The sequence below is a fragment of the Xyrauchen texanus genome, chromosome 4 (assembly GCF_025860055.1).
Source record: "Xyrauchen texanus isolate HMW12.3.18 chromosome 4, RBS_HiC_50CHRs, whole genome shotgun sequence".
NCBI classification, from domain to species: Eukaryota; Metazoa; Chordata; class Actinopteri; order Cypriniformes; family Catostomidae; genus Xyrauchen; species Xyrauchen texanus.
In genome coordinates this window covers 55,578,006-55,600,466 of record NC_068279.1, presented here as the reverse complement: position 1 = coordinate 55,600,466, position 22,461 = coordinate 55,578,006, and the positions used below count along the sequence as shown (strand labels likewise).

The 22,461-nt window shown below is 37.9% G+C and overlaps 1 protein-coding gene across 3 annotated transcripts in view; it reads left to right on the top strand.

Moving 5' to 3' along the window:
- Positions 1 to 22,461, top strand: part of LOC127639598 (endoglin-like) — a 68,627-nt gene that overhangs the window by 10,975 nt on the left and 35,191 nt on the right. For all 3 annotated transcript variants that reach the window (XM_052121710.1, XM_052121717.1, XM_052121722.1), the window contains exon 3: positions 7,893 to 8,038. In XM_052121710.1, coding sequence (XP_051977670.1) covers positions 7,893 to 8,038 — 146 coding nt within the window. The remainder of the gene's footprint in view (positions 1 to 7,892; positions 8,039 to 22,461) is intronic.

The following is a 22,461-nucleotide window of genomic DNA, read 5'->3' as shown; positions in this document are numbered from 1 at the left end:
CTGGGGTGTTATTAGATGGATGCTACGTTATCTCGGGTTGTTGTTAGGGTATTGCTAGGAGGTTCTGTGCAGTTACTACAGAGTTGCTAAGGTGTTCTGGGTGGTTACTAGACAATTACTAATAGAAATATAGAAACATATTCATAGTTTGAAAGGTCTAGGAAGAGTTATAGTCAAAAGCTTTCAATGCTATGAGAATTTTTGGGAATGTCCATTACAAAAAACTGTAAAGCCAGAAACAGACTTTCCTCAAGTACTCATAAGGAGATGCAAGCACATGACCAACACATTGCCAGTGCAAGTTCTGACTGAAACTGCTTAATGTTTGTTCTTGCATTACTGTGATGGTAACCAAACTCAAGGGGGCAAAAGAGTTACCTTAAAAAAGTTTGTGCTATTTAACTGGATGTGTTATTATTCTGGTAATTAAATATTTAAGTCAAATTTATTTGTATTGTGCTTTTCACAACAGGCAATTTATTTGTATTGTGCTTTTTACAACAGGCAATGTTTCAAAGCAGCTGCACATTAAATTATGCTATAACAGAAAATTAATTAATATAATCCCAATATTAATTATTTATGTTTAGAACTATTAGTGGTTAAAATGAGTAAACTAAGTAAGTGTTGTGGGTCAGTGATTAAACATTATGATTTTACTCTATATGAACTATAAGTTGTAGTGATCTTTAAAATCATCCCAAATTAAATGAGGTTATACACGTAGATGCATTGTCCTTTGATTTTGGCCAATGAAGGCTTTTTAGTGGTTAATTCAATTTCTATGTAGTTTAAGAGAGTGTTGTTCTTCCTTTGACCAAGTTGATATAGGTATCATTCATGAGGAGCATTGCAGTCCTCATGAAGATTCCCATGTCTTTAAGTTTGCATCAATTCATCCTCTGTGAAATCTGTCTTAGTAGACTGAAGTGAAGTCTGGCTGGCACATGCTGCAGTTGGTCATTATCACTTAGCGACACAGTGGGAATCGGACATTAGGTAGGACCGGATATGGATATGGCAGGCTCTGGTAACTTCAGGTTATAATCCTGAGGTATATGCCATTAAATTTAAAGCAGGGATAAAGAATAACAGAAATGTTTTCGGTTCTGGCAGACCTAACTAAAGCAGTATAGCTATGAATTGAGGGATAAATTAGGTATATACCTGGCTGAATATATAAGTCTTTACTAGACCTAAACTGAGACAGTGTTTCTGAGCTCCGAACACTGCTAGGAAGACTATTCCATAGTTTAGGAGCCAAATATGAAAATGATCTCCCTCCTTTGGTGGATTTAGATATCCTCGGTATTGTTAACAGGCCAGAGTTTTGCGATTGTAATGAGAACTTTGGAGCTAGACCACTCAAAGTATTGTAAGTAATTAACAGAATTAAAAAATACGAAACTTAACAGGTAGACAGTGTAACGCCGATAAAATGGGGCTGATAAGATAATATATATTGGTTCTAGCTAGCACTCTCACTTCTGCATTTTGAACCAACTGAAGTTTATTTAATAAACATGCAGGCCATCCACCTAGTAATGCATTACAATAATCTATTCTTGAGGTCATAAACCCATGAATTATTTTACAATATATCAACAATATTTTCATGAGGTGTAAGAATGCAGAATGTATTGGAAATTTGTTTTTCAAATGTTAGATTGCTATCAAATATAACACCTAAATCTTTTGCTGTAGAAGTTGGTGTTACAGTACATAGAGATTAGATTACGTTTTTTAGGTTTTTGTTCCAATTATTAGAACTTCTGTTTTATCAGAATTGAGTAGAAAGAAATGTATAGCCATCCACTCTTTGGTATCATTTATATACGCTGTTAATTTGGAATACTGTGAAATTTCATCAGGTTTCGAAGAAATATAAAGTTGTGTATTGTCTGCATAACAGTGAAAACTAATTCCATGGTTCCTGATAATGTCTCCCAGGGGGAGCATATATTGGGAGAAAATCAGAAGCCCTAAAACTGATCTCTGTGGCATGCCATACTTAACTTTAATTTGATCTAATAGTTCCTCATTTACACAGAACATGTGGTAGCAGTCAGAGAGATAGGACCTAAACCATGCTAATGCCTGTCCACAAGTGCCAACATTATTCTCAAGTCTATCCAAGAGAATGTTGTGATTTACTGACTTCAAACATTTACACTGCCATTACAGTATTTGGCTTGAAAGATAGGCTTGAAAATGAAAGGATTCCATAGAAGAAGGACAATTCGCACAAATTGCTATAGCACCCCTTGCGGCAACAGTGAGAATTCAATGCGTACTTGTGCTGTATCATGTATTGTGGTCCGATACATTTTTGAACACAACAACACATAAATTTGAGCTTGCGGAGCTAGAAGCATTTGTGTTCATGTACTTGCGTAGAATATGTTAGAATATAGCACACTACATCCAAAAAGGTCCGCTGTTGGAGGAATTAGAATAATAAAATTTTGTCTAGGGTTAGATCTTCAGAATCTGAGTCACCATGAAAGGTTTCAGGGTGTCAGAAATTTTGCAAATACCTACACATGCCTGCAGTGCTTTCAGAAAAACCTGCAACTGTATAGGTTGTTGGAAGGCAGTCAGAGACATGTGTGTATACAGTTGGGGGTTAAGAACAGGGCAGCATGTTCAAAATATGCCCCACACTCAGTTTGTTGCTCTGTTTATTTACAACATGATGGGATGGTCGACAGACAGCTCCCAAAGGTTTAAACAAACCTACACAATGACACGACGTCTCCGCATGTCCTGCTCGAGCCGTCTGGGTAAACTCTTTCCCCAACGAGCTGGCATGTGAACCGCTGACACAGCAAATCCCTCCAGTGACTCCAAAATGCTGCATAACTCTGATGATAACGAGATGAATCTTGGGGGATTTCTGATGGGGCGGCGGTGGGGCGGCCGCAGGGGTTAGAGGACAGGGGACAGCACGGGGCTCTGCGCGCCACTGATAAGAGTTTGTTTGTCTTCCGGTGGATGGTTCAGCCTCAGTCTGCAGCCGAGGAAACGCTGGGACAATAGGTGTGCAGAGTAGCCCGTGACCTCCCTCTCTCGAGCTTTCTTTTTCTCCCTGTCCCTCCCCCTCCCCAGTGTACCGTTTCTCTGCTCTCTTCCGTCCTCGCTGCAAAACACTTTCATCAGCTTCCCCAGTTGTCTGACTGTTTCAGAAGAATGAGGAAAATAAATAGTTCTATTGATAGTTTCTGTGACATTACCTACATTTTATGAACGCTAGCTGATACCGAGTCCAGTTTAGATCAGGATGCGTGTAAAGATAATGATCAGTGGGTGCAAAATTTATTTTCTTAGTTACACATGCTGTTAAATTTGCTCCAGACCTTGTTACAGAGTGGAAAGATTCCAAACTGCATTTTTTCACTTTCGCAGGAGGACTGTTCTAAACAAAAGTGAACAACTGAATCCCTTCACGAAAGGCCGCTCCACAAGGTCATTAGCAAAGGATACATATGTTCACTTCAGCGTACGAATTTCAAGGGCTCTGCCCTTCGTTTTTGTAGTTAGTAATGCTCACTTGTGATTGGAATTCGCCCCGTGTTTATTTTCAGAAAAATAAAATGTTCCACACGATGAGTTATGTTAACTGACACCTGCCAAAATAAATAACGACAAGCTGTTGCTTCCCCTCATGTTCTGCTAATACTGTATGTACTGCGGAAGCCAATCAAGAGGGCAAAATACGGGCTTCCTGAAATCTATTTGTGTAGCAGAAATGTGAAGGTGATTTTTTTGGTCTTTTCCACACAATCTGCTGAAATGTAATTTTATCTACAGACCCTAAGTATCCAGACCCACTAACCCTGATCCAACCCTGCCCCTAACCTTTTACTTTAAAACTTGCCCCTTTCTCTGCACCTGACACTGATCCCTCTCCGAGGTTCCAAGCATTATCCAATCAAAACTCACAACCCCAATCAGCAATTTTGAATCACCAATTCTGTTTCAGGAAAACCACACATGCTGCCAGTGCTGGTTCTTATCAGTTATTAGGGCCCTCAGTATTGAACACCTAACCTAACCTAAACCAACCCTAACCTGACATAACCTAAAACAACCCTAACAATCCAATACACAATCACACAAAATGTGGCTTCATCCAAATTATTTTAATTTCACAGATAATCATTCCACTTGTTTGCCCTTTTTATTTTCGAGACAGGAAATATTTGATCTGTTTTGTACTGGTAAGGGAGTTATTCATGTGAAGGAAACTGACTCCCGCAGGCAGTCATGGAGGTTAAGGAAGACTCTGACGCCTTTGACCTCTGACAAGACTCAAAACAGGAAGTGACTGTTTCTAGGATGTGGATCTTTGCTGGCAGTTCAAGGAGGTTTCTTGATCACATTACATTTATATGAAATGTTCTTGGAGTTTCAGTTAAAGGATGACTCAGTACTTCAAGATTGCTGGCTACAATATAATCACCCTTTGGAATTTTCCATCTTTTGTTTATATGACCTTTAAAAAAAGGAAGTGATTTTGTGAGAAAATGTTTCAACTTGAACTATATTGTAAGCTCAGCCATAATCATCTCATAAGGCCAGAAGCCTATTTTATGTACGCACACAAGATTTGCTTGTCAACAGTTTAACCAACTTGATCTAAAAGATTCACTTTAAACTGTTGGTCCACCATGACAGTAGTTTATGTGAGAGAGAAAACTGACCACAGAAGAGGACTCGCATTTGCGTTCACATTCTTGAGTATAGAATGTTTTGGACATAACATTTCACATCTGTAATTTTTTTTTGTTGGTAGTATGAAATCAAGCATTCCCAGAAATATCTTCAGATGATAATATTATTTACCAGCATTGTGTATTTGGGCCGGAGATTTCAAATGTTTACATCAGTTCTCTACGGATTTTGATTTAGGATTTCACATTTGACATCAAGTGGCAACCCAGCACAGTACCAAAATTGTTTATCTTACAAAAATAAACAAATATATTCTGGTCTAAACATTGACATTTATTAATATTACAATTTAGAGGATCACGTCCCACAACCTACAATATCTCTCTTGCTGCCTACCAAACCGTCTAGCTTCTACTAGGGTTGCCAACTGTCCTATATTAGCTGGGACACCCTGTATTTTAGCAGAAAACCCCTATTGTCCTGTATTTTAACAGGGACGGATGGTGAAACGTCACCTGAAGCACTCAAAATACTCAGGAGTATTGATATGGCAAAAAAGTTGTAACCCGAGCTTCTCCCAGTTGACAAATTAATTTGTTTAAAAAAAGTGAACAATCTGATTGGACACACAGACATTGGCATCAACAATAGAAGATGTCGGATACATTTCCTCCTTCTTTTAAATAGCCTATTTTTATTTTCTAACTATATATGTTTTTATTTTCATCTCTTTTTCTCCCCAATTTGATATGCCCAATTCCCAATGTGCTCTATGTCCTTGTGGTGGCGTAGTGACTCAGTCTGGATGGCAGAGGATGAATCTCAGTTGCCTCCACGTCCGAGACCGTCAACACGTGCATCTTATCACATGGTTTGTTGAGTGCAATATCCACCGTGGCATCCACGCACAACTCACCATGCTATAGCGACCATGAGGAGGTTACCTCTACCCTCCCTAGCAACCGGGCCAATTTGGTTGCTTAGGAGTCGAACTCGTGAACTCCAGTGGTGGTAGTTAGCGTATTTAGTCATTGAGCCATCCAAGCCCAGTTATTTTCTAACTATTATTGATTTTATCGTTAGTTGCATTTTGTTATTTGCATGTAGCATTGTTTTGTCCTTGCCATCTATGAGCCTATTATAACATACCTGCCACCCATCTGTTGAGCAGCACTGTTCTAGATTAAGGAAATTAATATTTTTTTAGCTATTACTAGGATAGTGTGCCTTTCACTGATACTTTAAGCCTTAAGACAGTTGCAAAAGTTACTTTGATTTCTATGAATACATTTTCCAAAAATGTACAACTGAATAACTGCTTGAGCAATGCCTGACCTGCTCATAAAGATAGAAATGAAATGCATCTGTTGGTGCCCTACTGCTGTGTGTGTGCATGTGTAGTGTTAAGCAATTTCTCTGTGACTCACTCTCATATTCACCCTGTTGGTGAGAGTGGAGACAAATTTCACTTGTGTGTATGAGTGTGTGTTGGCTCAGATGAAGGCCTGAGTGTGAACATTGAAAATGAAGCCCCTCACACACACTCATAGGGGCCGCCGTAAAGTGTGAGTGAGGGGGGGGGGTATTTGTATCTGCGCCCTAACACGGAGAAATAGGCCCCTAAATCGTTTCCTTGGCTCTCCACTTCAGACTTGCGCTCAAAAGCAATCTGAGCCTTAAAACTTTCTTTGCATGGGAAAAAGCCATCGCCACTTCTGATGAAAATAGATAACGCCTCTGCCCTCCCGAGCCGTTTATAGCTCATTTACCACAGAATCGCTTAGTGAAAGCTTTGGAATTTCCGGGTCAGCGCAGCCACAAGTTCAGTTCCTGTGTGTCTGTCTGATATGTCAGACCCCTGTGAGAGATCTTTCATTCTGTCCAGTCCAGTATGAAGTTACTACACATTATGATTAATGTCAGGACTGATTGCGTACAAGTGATTAACACATTGTAATGAAGTTACACAAGTCACCTGTCATGAAGAGAACATAGCAAGAAAAGAATACAACAGTATTTCTTAATCAGTATTTTTGGGCTTGTTTTCCAGTAAACCTAGCCAGTAAAAAAAATTTAAGAAAGAGGGGGAGACCCAATTTTCAAAATAATAGTCAACCAATATGGGTTTTTAAAAGACTTTTCAAGATTCTTCAGTTCTTAAAGAACTTTTGTATTTGGTTGCAATATTCAATATTTGCTAACATTCTTGAAAACAACTTGTCTCGTTAAGACAAAGCCTGTTCCAGGACTGCCGTCACCATTAACTTGACATTTATACATGGCATTTCCTGTTGTCCTTGCAGATGTTATGGCTTCCTGTATGCCCCCCGACTCTGTCCTCTGTAAATCAGCAAAAAGCATGTTGTAGTGAAGTAGTATTTTGCTTGGTTTTATGCAGAAGTTGCCCTTTACAATGTGTGCAAACATATTAGGAACACTGCAATGCTGATTGTGAAGTATAAGATAACAACACTTCGATGATGAGCAGACTTTAGCTAAAATTTCTGGTATATATTCAGAACTGGTTCTTTTTTTAATTCTGGAACTGAATGATTGCTCCGATGTTCAGTTCTGTTAACGGTTCTTGAATGTCAGCTAAGGGGGCGCTCTAGTCCGGTTCATGAACAAATAGTTCTTTTGAACAATTCGTTTTTCTTCAGTGAACTGGTTGAACCAAAATCAGACTAAATCGTTTGGAAAAATTCAAGTCTCAAGTCAACAATGCTCTATACTGTAAGTTACTCAATCATGACTCTCTCTTGGACGTGCCTTACACTCTGACTCGAAATGAGCTGAAATATGATCCTAGAACTAGTGAGGTCTAATTTTGCCAAATCTTCTTTGCAATCAACCATTCTAATTAGCTCATAAATCAACTGAACGCTCTGGTGGCAACAATTTGTGAGGTGGCAACTGGATGAACCGTTGACATAAAAGAACTGGTGAGTCGTTTTTTTGTGCACCCTTCTGAAAGGTTGATAAAGGGTGTAGATCATAGATAAAATGCACAAATGTCCACGTTTGAGCAGCAGCATTGAGCATGGCTGGGTTTAGTTTCACTGGCTCAGGAAGTGACCTCTGATCTCTGTGTCTTATGAAAGAAGGATGTGTGGAGATTATTTGCGGAGTTGCTGTCAGGATGTTCCATAAAAAAAAGCCACAAATAAAGAATATAATTAATTTCATTAATTCTCTCTGCCTTATTTTAATTTCTATAGATTCCAGCGGAATCTGTGAACCGAGTTATATACCTGGAAACGGCAATTATTGGATCGTCCTAAAGGAAATGACGACAGGCTGCTCGACAGACTTCGTCACTCAGGACGGGATGCAAGTTCACATCCTTAATCTGCTGTTCTCACCAGTACGTGAGTTCTTGAGAATGTTTTGTACATCACTGAGATTATTATTTACAAAAGAAATGTTGCCATTATCCCACTGCATACCAGCTATGGTAATGAACAATTTAGATCAGTATGAATTCCAAGGCTGGTCAAGGCTGATTTATCCTGGTTAGTGCTGATTTAATTCTGGTCTAGCTGGTGTAACACCAGCACAGCAACTTACAAAACTTGACATATTCTGGTGAGTAGCTTTTGTCAGCAGTATTAAACAAGAAAGAGGAAGTATCAAAAATCAAGACACTTTATAAACTTTTGTCAGTTACGCCTTTTTCTACGGTGTCGCTCTTGATCTTTGTGATATTGTTGGTGATAAACAGGTTCAAATGTGCATTTATAGAGTTTAGGATGACAACATGAGCTGTGAAACTTGAATGAACAATTAATTTCAAAGCCATCACAAACATAAAAATACCAAAAGGTAACATACTACAAATGTAATTTTTGGACATACTAACATGACAGTACAATGTTTTCACACATGTACCATGGTATTTCTTGAAGTACCTTGGAATATGTAAATACCATGTATTTTTTTAACATCTGCCATAGCATTATCATGTTTTTGGACATGGTTGCACCATGGTATTTCTTGAAGTACTGTACATTGGATTATATAAATACCATGGTAATACCATGTTTTTTGGACATGTACCATGATAGTACAATGGTATTCTTTAAAGTACCTTGAAATACCATGTAAATACCATGGTAATACTAGATATTTTGGGCATATACCATAGTTGTACCATTGTATTCTTTAAAGTACCTTGGAATGCTATGTTAAACCTCTGGGGTCTGAGGGTGTTTTGGGCCCTGGAGAAGTTTTGACATGACTTGACATTTGTGCTTTTTTCCATTGCCTAAAAACATATTAATAGCTAAAGTCTGATAACACTGTATTCAGCACAAACTGGGCTACAATAATATGTCAGCAACATGTGTGTAGATGTTTGTATTTTTGAGAAAAATAATGTTTATGCATGGTTTTTGAAAAAACAAAAATTCTAAGTCATTGAAATAAGGCCATATAACACATACTTGAGAACTGGATCTTGTAGCCCAGAATTTTTGCTACAAAATGATGTGAAAAGCATCCTGATCACTCAGTCATACAAAACAATATAGTAATTGAACTTTTGTAAGACACTTTTAGTGTTAGAAAGGTCATATGCAAGGAGGCGTGAACTATCATGAATATTGAAGTAATTCACACCTGAGGAGACAAAGACCCCTCCCCTGGGCCTATCAATGAGGAATGTGACAGAAAGAGAATGAATGTGAGGAGACTTAATGATCAAAATCAAGTTTTAAGTTAAAAGTAATCAGACTATACATTTTCTTTACATAAAGACTTTACTTAATTTTAGACCTACACTACCATTTAAAAGAAGTCTCTTCTGCTCACCAAGACTGAATTTATTTGATCCAAAATACAGTAAAAATCTTGATATTGTGAGCTATTTTTACAATTTAAATGAACAGTTTTCTATTTGAATATATTGTAAAATGCAATTTGTGATCAAAGCTGAATTTTCAGCATCATTACTGCAGTCTTCAGTGTCACATGATCCTTCAGAAATCATTATAAGATGCTGATTTTCTAATATGGGCATATTTAAAGTGCATTTTACTTATTTACATCTGAACACATACACTCACCTAAAGGATTATTAGGAACACCATACTAATACTGTGTTTGACCCCCTTTCGCCTTCAGAACTGCCTTAATTCTATGTGGCATTGATTCAACAAGGTGCTGAAAGCATTCTTTAGAAATGTTGGCCCATATTGATAGGATAGCATCTTGCAGTTGATGGAGATTTTGTGGGATGCACATCCAGGGCACGAAGCTCCCGTTCCACCACATCCCAAAGATGCTCTATTGGGTTGAGATCTGGTGACTGTGGGGGCCATTTTAGTACAGTGAACTCATTGTCATGTTCAAGAAACCAATTTGAAATGATTCGAGCTTTGTGACATGGTGCATTATCCTGCTGGAATTAGCCATCAGAGGATGGGTACATGGTGGCCATAAAGGGATGGACATGGTCAGAAACAATGCTCAGGTAGGCCGTGGCATTTAAACGATGCCCAATTGGCACTAAGGGGCCTAAAGTGTGCTAAGAAAACATCCCCCACACCATTACACCACCACCACCAGCCTGCACAGTGGTAACAAGGCATGATGGATCCATGTTCTCATTCTGTTTACGCCAAATTCTGACTCTACCATCTGAATGTCTCAACAGAAATCGAGACTCATCAGACCAGGCAACATTTTCCAGTCTTCAACTGTCCAATTTTGGTGAGCTCTTGCAAATTGTAGCCTCTTTTTCCTATTTGTAGTGGAGATGAGTGGTACCTGGTGGGGTCTTCTGCTGTTGTAGCCCATCCGCCTCAAGGTTGTACGTGTTGTGGCTTCACAAATGCTTTGCTGCATACCTCGGTTGTAACGAGTGGTTATTTCAGGCAAAGTTGCTCTTCTATCAGCTTGAATCAGTCGGCCCATTCTCCTCTGACCTCTAGCATCAACAAGGCATTTTCGCCCACAGGACTGTCGCATACTGGATGTTTTTCCCTTTTCACACCATTCTTTGTAAACCCTAGAAATGGTTGTGCTTGAAAATTCCAGTAACTGAGCAGATTGTGAAATACTCAGACCGGCCCGTCTGGCACCAACCACCATGCCACACTCAAAATTGCTTAAATCACCTTTCTTTCCCATTCTGACATTCAGTTTGGAGTTCAGGAGATTGTCTTGACCAGGACCACACCCCTAAATGCATTGAAGCAACTGCCATGTGATTGGTTGATTAGATAATTGCATTAATATGAAATTGAACAGGTGTTCCTAATAATCCTTTAGGTGAGTGTATTTGCAAGCACAAGCATTGATGATAATGAGGCAGCATAAACACTAGTTAAAATATAATCTAAACATTCATATTATTTTTATATCATATTTTGTATCATATTTATATCATACTGCATACAATTTAAATACCTGCTTTAGCCTAAACAGCATTTAAATGTAACTAAAACTTGCTTATTAGGACATATTTCAAATGTCAATACTCTGAATCCTGTCTGGCAATTCTGGAAACAGTCCCACTAGTAAAATATGTACATGTTTATATAAAATAGCATGTCAACTAATGAAAACTAAATTACTTACTCGTCTGAAATTGTATCCTCGGCTGGATCAAGTCTCTCTTCAAAATATAAACGTTCATCAGAGTCCCGCTCTTCTGAGGAAAATTATAACTCTTCGTCACTATACAGGAGTTTCCTCGCCCGTGTATTGTGCGATCTCCCAAATGCGCAGGAAAAGTGAATGAATTTGATGTTATTAAGGCACAGTCGGGGGCGTTTAGCATTTGCATTGATTGTCTCAGCACATTAGCGTATGAATAGCGCCCACTGCCCGTGGGTGTGATCACATTAGAGATAGTTAGCTGAGCCAAGAGAACATTTACATCGCTTTGTTTCATACAGATTACATTGCAGGAGAATATTTGTTATAAATTTGAATTGTTTTATTTAAAAGTAGACAAAGTAGACTTTCTTTAGACATATGTTTCATGTTTGTGTGATAAGTATTTACGGAGTTTCAGTTCATTTTTGTGACGTGTTTCTGAAATATGCTCGTGAACACAGAGACTGCTGAAAGCTCACCCTTTTCATTTTCTTTATTTTACAAAATATTTTGTAGGTATTGTGAATGTACACAAATTAAGGTAGACCCTTTATTGTCTCTAAAAAATCCAGCAGGACGCGCCGGCACGTCCGTCGACCCCAGGGGGTTAATACCCTATTAATACCATGATTTTTAACATCTACCATAGCATTATCATGCTTTTGCACATGGTTGCACCATGGTATTTCTTGAAGTACATTGGAATATGTAAATACCATGGTAATACCATGTTTGTTTGGACATGTACCATGGTAGAACCATGGTATTCTTTAAAGTACCTTGAAATACCACGTAAATACCATAGTAACACCATTTTTTTTTCTACATGGACCATGTTAGTGTCATGGTATTATCTGACATCTCATCTGAGCAGGAACATCAGCACTGATGCCCGCCACACATCATAGTAGACAGCAGCTCCCTACAGGTGACTCGAGTTACACCACATGAAGTTTAGAAAGACCAGCACAGACCATAATTGAACAATACTTAGAATACTTAGAATGCAATGAGCAATCTGCAGTCGAACGCTGTTGTGTGTTGTCTTTGAAGCTGTTTAGTCTTTAAATACTCTCACGTCAGTTGGACGATTCATGCAGGTGAGAACACTAGAAGTATTAATAATCATCACTTGAGAGTTTGGAGTAAATTACTTCACAGCATGAAAATTCTGCAAGTGTAAAAACAAAAAGAAAAAAGATTATAACAGTAAAAATATCAAAACATTCTTAAAAGAAGGTCTATTTACTTGACAAGCAAATTGATACACAATATTAAGATATTAGCTTAATTTAGTGAGCTTTATGCTTTAAATAAGAAAAATAAATATTCTAAATGAAAACAGTTTTTTTGTGTTTGTGTGTGATTTGAGCTATGCTAGAGCTACATCATCTACACTCTCTGTATACAAGCAATTGACTCATTTGTGGCTATTTTTATTTCTCCTAAGGAATTTACAACAAACATCTTAAAAATAATTGTATACTTAAAACATACAGTAACTGAGATATCACATAAGTCTTCTGAGCCATGATAGAGCCACCTTTGAGCAACAACAACAATTCAAAACACTAGACGTTTTTTTTTGGCTGTTCATAAATGACTTTATTTTTTGTTGTTTTGTTGATGAAAGCAGTCCATCTGAAAGGAAAATTATGTAGATCTCCAAACAAGTGACAGTTGAAACAGACTGAAACCATTGAGGCCTTCATCAGCCTCCTCATTCTGTTCAGTTCCAAGTTTAGGCCCACTCCTAAGAGACAGATGCATTTTATCAACAAAAAAAACACTGTCATCTGATTTAATTTCCAGACCTTGTTTCATTGACGTCATCAGAAGAGAACAGCAAACAAAGAGTGAGTTTAAAGAGTTTGTGCAAAAATGAAAGTCCTGCCATCATTTATATTACCCTCATTTTGTTTCAAACCTGTGTGACTTTTTTACTTATGTGGAACACAGAATGTTCATGCTGCTCTTTTCCATGCAATGAAAGCAAACTTAAACTGTCAAACCCCAAAAATTTAATAAACAACAACAAAAAGGCAAACAAACAAACAAAAAACACTATAGCTGTATCGGTAAAACTAATGTTCCCTTTGTTAAGGGTTTATAAAGGGGTTCATTAATGACTTATTTTTCATTTAAAAAATGCATTATAAATCACTAATATGCAGTTATAACTACATTCATTAAAATGGGGGCTTTCGTTCAATAATCGCCAAATAGTGAGCATTTTAATGTAATAAATGCTTAATGAATACACTCATTCATACTTACATTAATACAAAAAAATTATTATATTATTTTAAATATTACAATGCAGCAAAAAATACTAAAGTGTGATTAAAAGGAGGGATTATGTGTGTTTCTATCCATGACTGTAATGTCTCGACTCACTTGTTTTGTCATTTTCATTGTCATGTTGATGTCAAAAGAATGCTGTTACTCCGAGTGCTGTCCCAACTTAACTAGTACTAGTGACCTAAAGTCCTCTACAAAAACACTTTTCAGCTCCTCATGTTCATTCACAGCAGATATCATCTAATAAACCTGATGAACATTAAACCACACTCAACTTTATGTTCATAGATGAGTTATTAAGCATTTATAACATGTGAATTAAAATGGCTCATTATTTGGCTGTTTTGTATGATGTTGTTTGACTGCAGTTTAGTGATTCAAAATGCATCTGTAAATGACTTTGTGAGTTCTAACCAGTCTGACCATTCTCTGTTGACCTCTGTCATCAACAAGACATTTCCGTCCACAGAACTGACGCTCACTGGATGTTTTTTTGTTTTTGGCACCATTCGGAGTAAATTCTAGAGACTGTTGTGTGTGAAAATCAGCAGTTACAGAAATTCTCAAACCAGCCCGTCTGGCACCAACAATCATGCCACGGCCCAAATCACTGCGATCAACATTTTTCACATTCTGATGGTTGATATGAACATTAACTGAAGCTCCTGACCCATATCTGCATGATTTTATGCACTACTGCCACATGACTGGCTGATTATATAATTGCGTGGATGATTGTTGGTGGTTGGTTTGAGTATTTCTGGGATTTTCACACACAACAGTTTCTAGAATTTACTCTGAATGGTGCCAAAAACAAAACACATCCAGTGAGCGTCAGTTCTGTGGACGGAAATGTCTTTTTGATGACAGAGGTCAACAGAGAATGGTCAGACTGGTTTGAACTGATAAAGTCTACGGTAACTCAGATAACCACTCTGTACAATTGTGCTGAGAAGAATATCATCTCTGAATGCTGTTCTGGGATGCAGGTTGGCGCTGTTTTGGCGGCATGAGGGGGACCTACACGATATTAGGCAGGTGGTTTTATTGTTGTGACATTTAATATAAAGTATATTAAAATAATGTCAGTGATGCTGAGTGGAATGGGTTCTCACGTGTCATATGACAAATCATGACAGAGAAAATTTAAGAAATGTGAAAGATACAGCTGAGAGGAAGATTATCAGTGAACAAAGACTTAAACTTTGAGTCAGTTTGTTGCACGTATGGTTTCAGAATATTAGAATATTTGAATATGAGGCGCAAGTTGTATAGGCTTATTTTATGGCTCTTTTTTTACCTTTTAGGAGCTTGTCAGTCCCTGCTCACTTTCATTGAATGGAAAAGAGTAGATCGGACATTCTGCTAAATATATAAGACAGACAATTAGATAGAGTTACAACAAAATGAAGGTGGGTAAATCATGAGGACATTTTCATTTTTGTGCTGAACTAACTCTGTAATGGAAGCAGAAGCAACCACACACACAGAGTGAGAGAGACAGAGAGAAATAGAGGGAGAGGGAGGTGTGGAAGTGAGTTGTGTCAGAGTAGGAGGAGCTTCCAGTCTTCATTGATGTCACATGCTGGCAGCATTCCTGGCACTTTGGCCACAAGCCGAGTCTGGGACACTGGAGCCGATCCGAGTTCAACTGAGAGCCAAAGAATAACGGGAAGCTGTTATGCATCAGCAAAGCCCTGAAAAAAACATTTGTGCTCTTGAGAAAAAAAAAATGCACAAAAGGAACACAATTGTATCTTGAAAGAACAGGAACAAAAATAGCCAGGGCGAGTGATCAGGCACCGTGGTGGACATTGATTGACCCAAACGGAGTGAGGTGGCAGCGATGGATTATGGGATGTCTTGCGTTTCTGTAAACATCATTGAGGATTGTTGAAAATTATTAACGTGACCGGAAAGTTTCTTTCAACGTGCAGTTTCCATCTTAAATATAGAAGCAGACTCCCACGTCTGCGGCCCAGATGATGATACGAGACTCGGAAATCAACTAAACCAAATTCCAATAAAAACCCACAATCTGTCAAACTGACAATTCTGGTAATGTACCATGTCAAGGTGGTACTTGCTCCAATGGTAGGAAAGCTCCTAATTACGGGACGGGGGCATGATTAATGGCATTCATTTTTATTAACTCGTTACTTTTTATATAATTAATAGCTCTAAATTAAGACGTTAACCTCTTTATTTTATCTACACACACAAACTCACAGAATCAAATCCACACAAGCACACACACCTCTCTAATGACCAGTTGACGGCAGACACCACAAATCCATGTGTGTGTGAGTCAAGCTCAGTGTAGTGAGTTGAACATGAAACACAGTTATGTTGACTGTGGTGTGTCTTTATTAGCTCAGCGGTGGAACTCTGTGGTACAACGGGAGACCGAACCCTCGCGGAAACCCAGCGGGCGAGTGAGGTAGGCCTCCCGTTAAACCAGCAAGCAGCGGTGGATAGACTTAATAAAGCCATGAAGAAACACAATATTCCTTTGTGCACTGCACCGGGCGGCTCTTTCAAACAGAGCACTGAAGCAAAAGACTTCAGAAAGACTGACACGTTATGATCTGAACGCTTTAACTATACGTCCATCTTAATTATATTTTTAAACCAGTGTGATTTGATGCGTTAAATGCCATTAAAACCAGCATGCTGCTTCTATAAGTACTGTAATTGCACTTGTCACAGAAAAGAGTCTTTTTGCCAATTAGACATTTTTTATGTCCTGATATTCTCTGTTCTTCCTGGCAACAAAGCTTGAGTTTATTACAGTACTACACATCTGCAATATTTTTTTTAACATATACCGTGAATATAAAATGTTACAATGTGTTTATGCAATACTGTACTATGGCAAAAAAAATACAAAAAAAATAAATAAAAATTTGCCATTGGAAGCACTAAAATTGCATGGAAGCACCATTAAAATGGATTTGGACTGTTTGTGAAGAGGGACTTTGAAATCAATGTACAATTGCTTTATTGGATTGTGGTCTAAGGCTATATGCATGAAATAGAATAGACTACTAGGGTACTGCATACTGTGCAATTACTATTTCATACAGTTTTTTGTATTTAATTATGAAAACAGTATGCATTATGCAATAATAAACATTTGAACCAGTAGCATGCAACTTGTTTTGCATTGCATGCAACTGTTACCTTAAGGAACTCTCTCTACCTAATCTATCCATTAAACTTAGTTTTGTTGATGTAACCTAATGTATTCAGGTTGATTAATTGATGTTAAATAACATTTTGACTTTAATAAATCCAGTTAATTTTTATGTTACTAATAGGGCTGTCAATTTAAGATGTTAATTCAGAGCAATTATTTAAATAAAAAGTAACATGTTTAAAAATATCTCGATCATGTACCCGGAACGTTATATGAAATATTCCGAAAAATCAGAGCAATTCAAGCTTGAGGTACCACCTGTATTCGGCAGGGGGCAGTAAGCGAAAGTCCAGCTGTATAGGCAACATGCAGCTGTACAGAGAACAAACCACACTTGTGACAGCAAACAGCACAAGGTGAGAATGCTTTCTTTCATTCAAACACAGCTGGACGGAGCTGAATTCTGTGTTTTTCTAAGTTTCAGACTAGGTTTAACTTGACACAGCAACCTTAAATTGCTGCGTTTATGATGGGACACAACCAAAGTGAGACGCTCCTAAAGCATTTGTCTAATGCCAATGTACATTGACGCGTTCTTAGAAAAAGCCTTATAATAAATCTACCTCGGACAGATTGATGAATTCAATTTGCACAATTCATTTGGTAACATCTTAATTGACTGGTTTAATTCATTCAAAGATATTATTCAACATAACTGAATCATCCCTGAATACTTTAGGTTACGCCAACAAAAATTATTCTCTAAATTCAGTCATGAAAATCTAGATGGCACAAGCTGATGGTTCCTTTTAACATGTAAGACTGCATCTTTCTTTCTTTCTTTTTTTAACGTGATGTTTCCTTGGTAATGCATTTCAGTTATTCTGAAATCACGTTAAACATCTCAGCCGAGCACAGGTTGATCCCAGTCTACTAATGGAGGTAATTTAAAGTAGGTGTGATAAAGTAAGAAGGTCTTTACATTATTATTCTTAAATTTACTCTAAACTATCTGGATTTGTTTGGCTTTGATATTATAGATTCATTTGTGTTCTCTAGAGAGCAGTTAGTCAGACCTTATTGCAGTGCTGTTCTGGTCTGGTTATAAGAACAGTTGTGCAGGTGGGAATGTTTATATTAAGAGATTAGTAGTATATTCACTCCCAGACACCATCAGGATTAACTGCAGTCAGATTGTGAGGTCTGGTGAATAGCTCGCTCCTTTAATTTGGTCCAGATGGCAGCACTTTCTCAAGATTGACAGTGTAGTTACATTGAACTCCTGAGAACACAGTTAGCACATATACAGAAGTCTATAACATCGGCAAACATGAGATGAAAAAATAAGTTGTTACTCATATACATAAAAAACAATCATTGATCAAGACAAAACATTACCTTTTTACATAAAACTGCACACCGTTAAACACTAAAGGGCTACAAGCTAAGTTCTGAAAGTTTTGAATCAGTTGTGAGAACTCAGAATGACTTTGTGCCAGTCTCAAGAACTTCTGTTGAAACCACCTGAACAGGTGAAGAACCATCGTATCGTTTAACCAAACCTGCTTTTTACCGAAAAGATTGATTTTGTGTTCTGAAAAGCATTGGGTAGGTTTCCCTGCTTTTTGCCAATATGACACAGTTAAGTTTTTGCTACATTTCTGTCATTTTTCTGCAAGGAGAGAATATGAAATTTCTCAAACTTGTATATTTGGCATTGCTGTCATGATTTTATTCAATTTAAGAAATACATACTCATACCCAAACATCATGTGAAAAAAGCAAGGGTTCTGGTCTTGTGGCATGCAATCTTAGTTGCATTCACATAAACATTAATGATCATGATTCGGAAGTTAATAAAAAATTACTCCACTTATGGTCAGGTTTAGGGTTATTTTTGGAGAAAAAACAAGTGTTTGATGTCTTTACCCTTCTCTTCCTTCATAAGATTGTGTTATATGGTAATCACATGCATGTGCCTGCAATTGAGAAGTGATTCGGAAACAGTGTGGTGGGATTTTCAGCAGATAAAAGAGCTCTTGGTGGTTCTCTCAGGGAGAGTATGGAAACCTTGATCTGGTGCAGACTCCTGCTCCTGTTTCTGTCTAATTGTTATCAGTTATTTTCTTTTATTTACATGTATCCTTTCACCTCACTTTTGTTGAGGCAACCCTTTTTCATACCCCTAAAATAATATAATGTCAATAGTAAATTTACTTATTTTACAGCCACTTAGTAAATTTATTCAAATACAGAACAGCAAAAGCGTTACCAGAAGCAGCACAAATCATAACTGTACAATACCATACTGTAGGACAAGCTTCGCACAGACAGCCTTTTCTGTTAAGAGCAGCAGACTCTGGAATTCGTTACCATCTGACATTAAGGTCATATATGACTTGAAAAAGTTCACTTCCAGGATTAAGTTGTGGCTAAAGGCAAACCAAAACTGTAACCATTTTTAACTATTGTTATTTTTCTGTATGTGTGTGTCTGTCTGTCTGTGTGTGTGTCAATCTGTCGGTCTGTGTGTGTGTGTGTGTGTGTGTGTGTGTGTGTGTGCGTGTGTTTAAAGAAATGTGAATATTATTTATTTTTTTAGTTTTATGTATTGGTTTTATAATGTACTGAAAAATGCCCAACCAGGGACAAGAGTTGAAAATTAGCATTAGCTATAAACTCTATATGCTGCGCATCAGTTACAGGCTTTGTATTGTAACTATGTTTGACTGTATGGTCCCTGTTAAATAAATAAATAAAATAGGCAAACTGACATTTTTGTCTCCCTTTATGTTGTGATATTCATCTGGTCTTAACATAAATTGGGGGCTCGTCCAGGATACCGGGGGGTTGGTTGTGTCTTTAAGCTGAGTAGGTCTATTTCAGTTTTGCGTTGTAGGAGTACTCTGATTAGTTAAAGTGCTTCAATTGGATTGCTTGACAGCCACTGTTTGTTTTGTTAGTTTTCATTTTAGTTTGTGAAATTTTAAGGTAATCCCAGATGATCAGTTTGCATACTAAGCACTACATTTTACACTTCATGCCTTAATGGATTGCAGAAATATTAACATAAATAAAGTAGATATTTATTCAAAGAAAACATCTATGGAAATGATGGAACTCAAAGCTTTACTCAACAGCCTGTAATTCTTTGAAGTTCTTGTGAAGTAATTAATTTGAAACATGAAGTTCTTGTGAAGTTTGTTTGTTTCTAAAGCTAACTCTTTGGGCTGAGTCGCAGTTTCACAGAGTCAGATGTAGACATTACAGCAAACCAGTCAGAGCTCTGACCGAACACACAGTCACTGTGTTTATTCTATCATGAAACATTTATGGCCACTCTCCTCTCATACTGCTGGACTTGTGCCAATACATTGGTCGCAGAAGAAAGTAACAGAGAGGCAATACACTACTGCAAGTGTTCTCAGAGAAGTTGAGGTGTTAGATTGAATTGTGTGTTTGTGTATTTTCTCTCTTGAGTGCCGGCAGCAGTTAGTATGTCCAGAGATCTTCTTTGTTCACTTGAGCTGCACATTTTCTTGCAGCTCATATCTACCCTCTTTAAATAGTTTATTTTTCCCAATAAATAATGCTCACTCATTTTATCCTCACTCAGGATTCATCCTCCCATCCAATCCTGCATGTGGAGATTCACCAAACCATCACAGGAGAGATAGACTGTGACAGCTTTAGGTCATGGTGACATTCAGTGAGTTTATACCGTGAACCTGAGGTAATTCGATCACTTTCCTCTTGTTTGACGGTGGCAAAAACAAATGCTTGAAACGTCTGATGAAGTCAAGACATCCAGCTGCACTGCCACCTTTCTATCATCTCCACACAGGGTTGCCAACTGTCCCGTATTAACCTGGACATCCCATGTATTGGCTGAAATGGTACTTCCCATAGAGGATGCCTAGTGTCCCGTTTATTAGAACTAAAACACTTCAGGGGGATCCTGTTGTGTTCACTAACATAATCCCTGTCTACACTTTCACTGGACCGTAGACATTTACATCACAGCTAGAGTTTAATCTTCAAGTGCTCTTCAGGAATTGCTCTGAGTGTGGTCTGTGCTGTGGGTTGGTGGCGGTTCATTTGGATGACTCAGTTAACACACTGTTGCACCAGAAAATGAGATACAAACATGCTGCATTCTTAGCATTTCTATATTCGCTTAAAATTCCCTTATTTGGATATAAAATGTGACTAGTATTGTTATTCGTTAAAGAGAATCTTGTTAATATTGTGTTGCACTTGTTAAAAGTGATGGCTCTGAGTCTTGAGTTATCAGTTGTAAGTGATAATCCGTGTGTTGGTACCGTGGTAAAGCAGGAAGTATGAGGTAAGACTCTGGGTGGACAGAGCAGCTTCTACTTCATGCTACAGAGCGACTGCATGTCTGCAAAACAACAACAGTGCTGCCAGACGAACACAAATGTTTATGCTGCTTGATTTCTGGACTTCCTGATCACAGAAAAAACTCCTGTGGGAATTTCTTTGTGTGTGTGTGTATGTGTGTGTGTGTGAATCTGATTCACTGCAGTTATATGCTGCTGTACGGATCAAACTCTAAACATAATGCAAATACTATCAGTGCCACAACAATCAGGGGAAATATGTTCCTGAGGTATGTTTTTCTCTGTTTCTGTAGTATGACTGATCCAATGACAGATACATAAAACTCTTGAATATGAGACTTTATCTTGTCGTTTGTTTACTTATTCACAATCACTCGATTCACTGACTCTCATAGAATAACTAGGTTTTATATTTTCTGTACAAAATGTGAGTGATCTTGGCTCAAGCAAAACTCACTGCCACAATGCACAGTGTTCTGGGTTGTTTTTAGTGTTGGAGCTTCATTCAGGAGAAGGTTTGGATATTAGCAATATCATTCATTTAAAATCAATAGAATATTAATTAGAATCAACATTATCTTATTAATCCTTTAAAACAACAATCATCAAAGATCACTATCAATTATCAAACTCAATAGACTATTAATACGTTTTAATTAAAGTAATAAATTAAGTAATTAATATTGCCGGAACACCACCATGGAATCAGGGACTAATAACCAGGCAGTATAGAACAATACCAAAATACTTCTCTTTAAAGTATAACAAAGTTTATTGATGCAGTAATATTTAAGCAATATCACACGATCAGCACTGCTGTGATTCGGCCACAGGTAATCACAGCAGTGCTGATTTAGGACCATATAGCACTATTGTGAGGTTTCAGGCCAGGGAATGTGGCTGCGAATGTGGGTGGAGAGACTGGTTAATGGCATCTGCCTGTTTAACACGTGTCTCACTGGTACGATAATTTGGAGACAAAACTGGGCTCTATCGCCAAGTGATCTGCTCGCCAAATGTGTGTGCAAGTATGTTTGTGAGGGGGCATGTGTATTTGGTTAGTACGAGAGAGAGAGAGAGAGAGAGAGAGAGAGAAGGTGGTGACTGCACCAAAACTGGTTTAGAAATCGTGGGAGACAACCATTAGTTTTATCACTCAGAGACGCAGTGAGTGGCGTGTAATCCATCCACCAGTCATTGGGTCTTTACTGGATAAACTCAGTGTGCTGGTCTCACCCCCAATGGCAGAAATGCACAAAAAGCCCAACATTCATGGTAACAGTAAGTTACAGTAATACCATGAGGATGTGGGTAGAATGTGTGTTCATCCGTCATTTGACTCAGACTCAGTTCCTCAAAGCTCGGTGATGACGGGAGGCCGTTTCC